The following is a 10,349-nucleotide window of genomic DNA, read 5'->3' on the forward strand; positions in this document are numbered from 1 at the left end:
TTATGGCAAGGATGGAAACAATAATCATAGCTCTCAGTTATTTCTCTCGGGCTCAGGATTACCGGCCATAAGTCATGGATATTAGTCCCGGTTCTCGTATTTTACTAAACCCACTCCTTGTCGCTCATCTTGAGGAATTCTTGTTAAGGCACGGAGTATGAAAATATGAAATATTTGCCAATATGAAAGAAATGAATTTATCAGGTAAGTTCTTACATAAATTATGTTTTCTTTCATGTAATTGGCAAGAGTCCATGAGCTAGTGACGTATGGGATAGCAAATACCCAAGATGTGGAACTCCACGCAAGAGTCACTAGAGAGGGAGGGATAAAAATAAAGACAGCCAATTCCGCTGAAAAAAGAATCCACAACCCAAATCAAAAAGTTTTAGTCTTATAATGAAAAAAAACTGAAATTATAAGCAGAAGAATCAAACTGAAACAGCTGCCTGAAGAACTTTTCTACCAAAAACTGCTTCTGAAGAAGAGAAAACATCAAAATGGTAGAATTTAGTAAAAGTATGCAAAGAAGACCAAGTTGCTGCTTTGCAAATCTGATCAACAGAAGCTTCATTCTTAAAAGCCCAGGAAGTAGGGGGCATTTCACGGAACTACCCAGAAGTGTCTGTCAGTGAGGCAAGGCGCGGCGAGTGAATTAACATGGAAAGAGGTGCGTACGGGGCGGCCAAGGCCGGGGGTAGTTTCAACCTCGAGCAGTTTCTACGACGACCGGAAACCATTTTCAGGATCTGTGCTTGTCTCTTTGCTATGATTGTTTTTGCCTGTATTGTGAGTGAATATCCAAGTGACAGAGAAGGCAAGTTATTTTGTATCTTTGGTCGCAACAATGATGCCTGCCATTATGGGGTAGGCATTGGAGTTCTGGCCTTCATTGGGTCCCTGGTGTTTCTGGGCCTGGATATCTACTTCCCAACATTGAACAATGCCAACTACCGCAAATACTTGGTGCTAGGAGACCTGGGATTCTCTGGACTGTGGAGCTTCCTATGGTTTGTGGGATTTTGTTTTTTAACGAATCAGTGGTCAATAACAGATCCACATAGCTATTTAACTGGAGCAGACAATGCACGGGCTGCCATCGCATTCAGCTTCTTTTCTATTCTTACATGGATCCCACTGGCTTTTCTAGCATACAAGAGGTACACAGCAGGAGTGGATGATTTCAGTACAGACTATGTGGATCCATCCCAGGACACCACCACACCTTACTCCAGCTACCCAAACACTGTTAGTGACAGCTACCAGCAGCCCCCTTTTACCCAGAACTCCGACACAGGAGAGTATCAACCACCAGCATACTGAGCAGACCTCTACTGCAAAAGCTCAGCAAGAAAAGTGATCAGCCACGGATCCAGTGGTTGAAAAGAGTTTATTTTTTATTTTTGTTTAAATAACATAAGATTCTAAACCTGGATGCAACCTGCTCTTAGCTGTCATTTTATTCTTGTAGGAATCAGTTGTGAGCAGTGTTACCTGTGGATACACAAGTGTTTCTAAGTGCCTATAGGGACTTAATTCTCAAGCTGGCATTCTGTTTCTCTGTGTTGAATTCATTAGAAGTCATTTATACCTCTTTGAAGCAGATTTGGTCAGTGTTTGAGTAAAGTTTAATTTAGGTCCCGGATGATCTGTTTGCACTACCAAAATCACTAGTTTTATGTGCCTTACTGTATTGACTTAGCTGAAGAGCCATGTCCTTGTATACTGTACACCAAGGAAGAAATTGTAAAAGCTATTTTTTTGGTCTAATTTAATGCTGCATAATTAATGCAGCTTCTTAAAGTCACCTTGCCTATAACTGATGTATCCTTTACAATGAAGGACACTTGTATTATTACCAGACAGGTTTGCCAGTTTGTATTGATTAAAAGCATTGCATTTTGTGTTGTCAGAGCTTGCAGTTTACACACAGTGGGAGATCCTATTCAGATATGTTAAGGTCATTTCTGATGATGCTTTTTAAGAGGGTAGCTTCTGGTTTTAAGGGACAAGTATTTGAAAACACTGCAAATTGTCTACATCTTCTATTTGATTTGCAGCATTTCCAGGTTACAGGAAGAAGCAAGGAAAACACTAGTGATTATTAATAAAAAAGTCTAAGCATGTAGTTTACACCATGGTGGAAAGGAACCAACTTTACCAGAGAGGTAAAGCTTACACTTTGGGCTCGATTTATCAAGCGAGGGTAGACAGTGGCGTACATATTCGCCCCAGTTTGCCTCTGGCGGGCAGAATTTCCCATTGCATGCGAGTGCTATTTTGTGCCCGCGTGCAACACCTCTCCCTGCCCATGCACAACCAATCACGCGCGGGCAGGAGCCATCAGTCTCCCTGGTCGGATGAGAAAGGGGAGATTGAAATTCTACACCAAAGAGGCTGCTGAATACCACTGATGACCGATGCTTGATCCACTGACTGCAGTTGTAGGGGAGGAGAAGGCTTGATAAGTCGAGCCCTTTATGTAAAAGCATTTTGTGTGGTTAAAGAATGACTTTTGCAGCTACGTTTAATCATAACCTTTTGTATGTTTAAACATGGGTCTTTTTTTTTACCGTGCCAAATATATTTTAAGTTGTACCCGCAGAGCTTTAATTTGAAACGCCTGTACACCTGCTGCAAATGTAATAAAATCAACCTATTTTTTTTTTTTAAAAGGGCCATTATAGTGAAAAAATAACTTGCATAGTTAGAGCCTGCAATTTTGAGACTAGAGATCCTGTAATGTTGTGTTTAACCTAAGCTGAAGACTGCCGCTGACCTGATCAGTAACACTGCCTGCATGTTCAACTAGAGCTGCTTATTGGGTCAGCGGCGGTTTTCCGCTAGGGACCAGCAGTGCTCTGCTATTCTAAAGCAATACTTCATTTTTGACTCCATTGTGAGGGCTAAAGATATAGCATTACAGGGTTATAAATTTTAGAATTACATGCTCTAGTTAGAGTATATGTTTTTAACCTGTAATGGTCGTTTAAGTCTTAAAGGGATAGGAAAGTCAAAATTAAATCTACAAGATTCGGATGGAGCATGTAATTTTAAGTCAATTTTAGATTGGTTTCCATTTTCAAATTTGGTTTGTTCTCTTGGTATACCTTGTTGAACAAAGAATATGCACATATACTTAACAAGTAAAAGTTGACTGGTACCTGCACTCATTTGTCTCTTGCGATTGGCTAATTAGTGTGTGTTCAGCTAGCTGCCAGTAGTGCGATGCTGTTTCTTCAGCAAATAATTACAATAGAATGAAGCAAATTTGAGAATGGAAATAAATTGGAAAGTTGTTTGGAAGTGTATGTTCCATCCGTATCATGAAAGAAAATGTTGGGGTTTCCTGTCCCTTTAAAATTACATACTCTAATTGGAATATGTACTTTTGATCTGTATTAGCCCTTTAAACTCTTATGTTGTACCAAATATTATTTTTCAATACTGCTAACAGAGCCTTCAGTGGTAATACTACTCCTTGTAAGAAGTAGTACCCCAATAAATATGTGGCTATTTAAATCTGAATTCTACCTTCACTTATGTTGTGTGATAAGCTTTTGTATACATTACACTTTTATACAAACTGCCTTGTATGGCGTGTACTAAACATACTAGTTGAGTACAGGAATGACCTGTAGTTTTTATTTCCAGTTTTTGAGTGGTCTATGCATAACACTACTTTTAGGTAAAGATTAAATAATGGTGTTGGGTTTAAATTGGAATTTTAATGCATGTTTATTAATGCACAAAGTGTCACTTTTCTTTTTAAATAAAGGTTTCTAGCACCAATAAAAAAAAAAAAAAAAAAAGCCCAGGAAGTAGAAACTGACCTAGTAGAATGAGCCGTAATCCTCTGAGGCGGGGATTTACCCGACTCCAAATAAGCATGATGAATCAAAAGCTTTAACCAAGACGCCAAAGAAATGGCAGAAGCCTTCTGACCTTTCCTAGAACCAGAAAAGATAACAAATAGACTAGAAGTCTTTCTGAAATCTTTAGTAGCTTCAACATAATATTTCAAAGCTCTTACCACATCCAAAGAATGCAAAGATCTTTCCAAAGAATTCTTAGGATTAGGACACAACGAAGGAACAACAATTTCTCTACTAATGTTGTTGGAATTCACAACCTTAGGTAAAAATTTAAATGAAGTCCGCAAAACCGCCTTACCCTGATGAAAAATCAGAAAAGGAGACTCACAAGAAAGAGCAGATAATTCAGAAACTCTTCTAGCAGAAGAGATAGCCAAAAGAAACAATACTTTCCAAGAAAGTAATTTAATGTACAGAGTATGCATAGGCTCAAACGGAGGAGCCTGTAAAGCACTCAAAACCAAATTAAGACTCCAAGGAGGAGAGATTGACTTAATGACAGACTTGATACGAACCAAAGTGTCAGGATAGGTAAAGTCCAGAGCTAGACCCAAATGCTAGAATGAGGTTAATTACACCCTAGCACTGTGAGTGTAAACCAGGACCTGACCCTACGACAGCTTCAGTATAACAAGTACTCACAGAAATAGGGTGGAAGTTGGCACAGCAGGATCAGGCGATGAGACTTTGTGCAGATAGGGATTAACCAAAAGAGTAATCAAGCAAGCAATGTCCAGCAACGTGTAATCAGGCAGGTAGGGGTTAACCAATAGAGTAGTTAAACAAGCAATGTCCAGCAACGTGTAATCAGGCAGGTAGGGGTCAACCAATAGAGTAGTTAAGCAAGCAATGTCCAGCAACGTGTAATCAGGCAGGTAGGGGTTAACCAATAGAGTAATCAAGCAAGCAATGTACAGCAACATGTAATCAGGCAGGTAGGGGTTAACCAATAGAGTAGTCTAGCAAGCAATGTCCAGCAACTTGTAATCAGGCAGGTAGGGGTTAACCAATAGAGTAATCTAGCAAGCAATGTCCAGCAACGTGTAATCAGGCAGATAGGGGTTAACCAATAGAGTAATCAAGCAAGCAATGTCTAGCAACGTGTAATCAGGCAGGTAGGGGTTAACCAATAGAGTAGTCAAGCAAGCAATGTTAAGCAACGTGTAATCAGGCAGGTAAGGGTTATCCAACAGAATAGTCAGGCAAACAGAGTCCAGCAATGAAATATCAGGCTTATAGGGGTTAACCAGGGTCGAGGTTAAACAAGTAAAGGTTCAGATAACAAGATTTCAAAATAGTACTCACTTAGCCACGGAGTAAAACAAACAGGCACCGGAGGAGAGAAGACGCCGGAATAAGAAGCCATTCTGACGTCAGCAGAGAGGGACGGCTTCAACAGATTTGCTAGGCAACGAAGCATAGTGCAAAAGCGCAGAAGAGAAAGCCGGAAGAGCGATCAGCTGAGTGATCGCGACAATGCCCCCTCCTCAAGGACCCCTCAGGGGGACTCGAACAGGTTTTGAAGGATTCTGGACGTGAAACTGTTTGATCAAAGCAGAGGCGTGGACATGAGAAGCAGGTTCCCAGGAACGTTCAGTAATGGGATATCCCTTCCAATGAACCAAATAATATAAGCGGTTACCCCGCAATTTGGAATCAAGAATTTGACTGATCTCGAATTCAGAAGTACCATCCACAAGAAACAGCGAAGGGACTTTAAATTTGGTGGAAAATCGGTTAGAAACTACCGGTTTAAGAAGAGATACGTGAAATACAGGATGAATCTTCAGGTTGTTTGGTAAAGCCACCCGATAAGCAGAAGAACAGACCTTGGAAACAATCCTAAATGGTCCAATGTATTTAGGACCCAATTTAGCGCCAGGTTGCTTGAGAAGAATAAATCTGGTAGATATCCAAACTTTGTCTCCAGTGCGGAAAGAAGGTGCCTTATGGCGTTTGCGGTCAGCAAACCGTTTATACTTTTGAGAAGAGAGAAGGATTTCCCGTATCTTCTTCCAGTGTTTACAGAGATTCTTCACAGTACGATCAGCTCCAGGAACTCCAGAAGTACTAAAAGACATAGGAAATGTTCTAGGTTCAAATCCATAAGCCGCCTTGAAAGGAGAAGTCTGTAAGGAAGAATTGAAGTGGGAATTGTAGGCAAGTTCTGCTAAAGGAAGAAGTTGAGACCAATTGGAGTGCTGATGATTAACATAGTGCCTGAGATAGGATTCAAGAGACTGGTTTACTCGTTCAGTTTGGCCGTTGGATTGAGGGTGATGGGCAGTAGATAGAGAAATGGTAACTCCGAATTGTTTGCAAAGAGATCTCCAGAATCTTGAGACAAATTGAACTCTACGATCGGAAACAATGTCCAAAGGAAATCCATGTAATCTGGTGATATGGAGTATAAAAAGTTCAGCGAGTTTCTGGGCAGATGGCAATCCAGGTAAAGGAACAAAATGGGCTGCTTTGGAAAACCTGTCAACCACTACCCATATGGTCTTGTTTCCAGCAGAATTAGGAAGGTCAGTAATAAAGTCCATGGAAATATGAGACCAGGGGTAATATGGTACTGGAAGAGGTTGTAAGAGTCCAAAAGGTAAACAAGAAGACTGCTTATTTAGGGCACAAGAATTACAGGCAGCAACATAATCCTTGACATCTTTGATCATAGAAGGCCACCAGACATGTTGTTTGAGACTCCATAACGTATTACGCACTCCAGGATGTCCTGCCAAAATATTATCATGTGCCCAACGAAGAAGTTTGAGACGGTATTCAGGAGGTACATACAGGATTCCAGGGGGTAATTTATAGGAGGAAGGAATTGTGGCTTGAGCAGACTGTAATGCTTGGAAAGGAAAAGTAGACAACTGAGCTAGAACTCTAGCTGGACGGAGAATGGGTTCAGAATCCAATAACGCTGAATCAGAAGCCTGAAATTGTCTGGACAAAGCATCCGCCTTGGAGTTCTTAGAACCAGGAATATAAGAAAGAACAAAATTAAATCTGTAAAAGAACAAAGCCCATCGGGCTTGACGTGAGTTGAGGCGTTTAGCAGTATGGAGATACAGAAGATTTTTATGATCCGTTAGAATAAGAAACGGTTGAACCGTGTCTTCAAGCAAATGTCTCCATTCTTCCAAAGCCATCTTTATGGCTAGCAATTCTTTGTTACCAACGTCATAATTCTGTTCTGCAGGATTACATTTTTTGGAGAAGAACCCCACTGGAAGGATTTTACTAGTGACTGGATCTCGTTGAGATAACACAGCTCCTGCAGCTATTAAAGAAGCATCCACTTCAATGATGAATTGATGATCAGGTACTGGATGACAAAGAATAGGAGCTGAAGTAAATGCTGATTTCAAAGATTCAAAGGCCTGTAAGGCTTGATCAGACCAATGTTTGCAATCCTGACCCTTAGTTAGAGCAGTAAGAGGAGCAATGATGTTAGCAAAGTCCTTTATGAATTTACGATAGTAACTGGCAAAACCAAGAAATCTCTGAAGAGATCTTAAGGAAGTTGGTCTAGGCCAATTTTTAATAGCCGACAGTTTATCGGAATCCATCTCAAATCCAGACTGTGAAATGATGTAACCCAAAAAGTGAATAGAATCTTGATGAAAAGAGCACTTTTCAAGTTTGGCAAAGAGAGAATTCTCACGTAATCTCTGGAGTACCAGCTTGACATGGTGAAGATGATCCTGCGACGTCCGAGAATATATCAGAATATCATCAAGATAGATAATGACAAACTGATTAAGGTAGTCGCTGAAGATTTCATTAACAAAATGTTGAAAAACAGCAGGGGCATTGCATAACCCAAAAGGCATAACTAAATATTCATAGTGTCCAAATCTAGTGTTGAAGGCAGTCTTCCACTCATCCCCTTTACGAATTCTGACTAAATTGTATGCCCCACGAAGATCCAATTTGGTAAAAATGGAAGCACCTTGGAGACGATCGAACAATTCAGGAATAAGAGGAAGGGGATAGCAATTCTTGATTGTAATCTGATTAAGAGTACGGTAGTCGATGCACGGTCGAAGACCTCCATCTTTCTTTTCAACAAAGAAAAAACCTGCTCCTACAGGAGAGGATGAAGGACGAATAAAACTTTGGGCCAAATTATCCTTGATGTATTCCTCGAGAGAAACATTATCTTGATGAGAAAGAGGGTACGTTTTGCCTCTAGGGAGAGGTGCTCCAGGTAATAGATCAATGGGACAATCAAAAGTCCGATGTGGAGGTAGTATTTCAGCATCTTTTTTAGAAAAGACATCACAAAAAGAATGATATTGTACTGATAAAGAAATAGGAATGTCCAAAACTGCCACAACAGAACTTGAAGGTTTATTAGCATTTTGAAGACAGTGTTTGAAACAAGAAGTTCCCCAAGCAATAAGTTCCCCCTTTGACCAGGAGAAAACCGGATTATGAAGTTGTAACCAAGGAAGTCCCAAAATCAAAGGAAACTGAGGAGAGGAGATGATGTCAAAACTGATGGTTTCTGAGTGGAGTACTCCTACAGACATAAGAAGTGGTATCGTAGAATATTGAATGATTCCAGAACCTAAGGGTTGACCACTGACAGTAGTGACTTTAATCACTTGGCTTTTGGAAAGTAAAGGAATCCGGAGAGAATTGACAAAATCAGAATCCATAAACATTCCTGCAGCTCCGGAATCGATAAGTGCTTGAGCCTGGAACTTGGTGTTGCCATAACGAAAAGTGACTGGAACAAAAAGCTTAGGATTGAGGGTAGACAAATGTTTTTGGCTTAACTCAGTCCCTCTTTCAGGAGTTAAGCCCTGGCTTTTACTGGACGAGTTGGACAATCCTTCAACAAATGTCCCTTAATACCACAGTAAAGACATAGTCCAAGATTACGCCTTCTGAGGCGTTCAGCTTCAGATAACTTAATGGCTCCAACCTCCATGGGTTCTATTGACTCAGAAACAGAAGAACTAGGACCAGGAAGATTAGGTGAACGGGTCATAGGACGGAAAGTAGGCTTGATTAAGGATCTCCTGTTACGGTTTCGTTCATGAAGACGCTCAGAATAGCGAGCATCTAATTTGATACATAAATTGATAAGTTCTTCTAGAGAATCAGGACGATCCCTATAGACAAGTTCATCTTTTAAACGATCACAAAGACCTTTGCGGAAAGCTGCACGCAGGGCCCCATGATTCCACATAGTTTCAGCAGCTAAAGTCCGGAATTCTATAGCGTATTGTGCTACAGAAAGAGAACCCTGTCTTAAATCTAATAGTCCAGCTTCGGCTGCCACAGACCTTCCAGGTTTATCAAACACAGATGAAAATATGGATACAAAAGTATCAATATCATTGAGCAAAGGATCATCCTTTTCCAACAGAGGAGAAACCCAAGCCAAGGCTTTACCTTTCATAAGAGAAATCAAAAAGGTGATCTTGGAAGAGGAAGAAACAAACATTAGACGATTATTTCTGAAGTGAAGATGGCATTGATTAAGGAATCCTCGACAGTCTTCAGGATTGCCGTCATATTTATCAGGTAGTGGAATTCTGGGAATTAAATGTTCTGCAGGTTGTGGCGGATTATATGCAGGGTTAGAACTGGCCGCAGGTACAACAGGGGTTGCTGAGGCTTGCGAAGGAGGAGTGAGATTATGCAAAAGAGTAGTAATTTGATCCAATTTAGAATCCAGGGATTGCAGGTGTGCAGAGTGGGTTCCAAGAAGCTGTCACTGTAGAGCCACAGCTCTGGATAACTCATCAGGGTCCATTATATGGCCTGTTTGTAATGTCAGGATAAGTAAAGTCCAGAGCTAGACCCAAATGCTAGAATGAGGTTAATTACACCCTAGCACTGTGAGTGTAAACCAGGACCTGACCCTACGACAGCTTCAGTATAACAAGTACTCACAAAAATAGGGTGGAAGTTGGCACAGCAGGATCAGGTGATGAGACTTCGTGCAGATAGGGATTAACCAAAAGATTAATCAAGCAAGCAATGTCCAGCAACGTGTAATCAGGCAGGTAGGGGTTAACCAATAGAGTAGTTAAGCAAGCAATGTCCAGCAACCGGTAATCAGGCAGGTAGGGGTTAACCAATAGAGTAGTCAAGCAAGCAATGTCCAGCAACGTGTAATCAGGCAGGTAGGGGTTAACCAATAGAGTAGTTAAGCAAGCAATGTCCAGCAACGTGTAATCAGGCAGGTAGGGGTTAACCAATAGAGTAATCAAGCAAGTAATGTCCAGCAACGTGTAATCAGGCAGGTAGGGGTTAACCAATAGAGTAGTCTAGCAAGCAATGTCCAGCAACGTGTAATCAGGCAGGTAGGTGTTAACCAATAGAGTAATCTAGCAAGCAATGTCCAGCAACGTGTAATCAGGCAGATAGGGGTTAACCAATAGAGTAATCAAGCAAGCAATGTCCAGCAACGTGTAATCAGGCAGGTAGGGGTTAACCAATAGAGTAATC

At 40.9% G+C, this 10,349-nt stretch overlaps 1 protein-coding gene across 1 annotated transcript; it reads left to right on the forward strand.

Moving 5' to 3' along the window:
• Positions 1-650: 650 nt before the first annotated feature.
• Positions 651-1,435, forward strand: LOC128662344 (synaptogyrin-2-like). Its single transcript, XM_053716147.1, has one exon. It carries the CDS (start codon positions 661-663, stop codon positions 1,321-1,323), a length of 663 nt encoding a protein of 220 aa, XP_053572122.1. The 5' UTR covers positions 651-660; the 3' UTR covers positions 1,324-1,435.
• The last annotated feature ends 8,914 nt before the right edge of the window (positions 1,436-10,349 follow it).

This window comes from Bombina bombina, chromosome 6 (assembly GCF_027579735.1).
Source record: "Bombina bombina isolate aBomBom1 chromosome 6, aBomBom1.pri, whole genome shotgun sequence".
NCBI classification, from domain to species: Eukaryota; Metazoa; Chordata; class Amphibia; order Anura; family Bombinatoridae; genus Bombina; species Bombina bombina.

Bases quoted from the DNA above. Each gene is read 5' to 3' on its own strand.
- LOC128662344 (XM_053716147.1), top strand. From the start codon at position 661: ATGGAAAGAGGTGCGTACGGGGCGGCCAAGGCCGGGGGTAGTTTCAAC.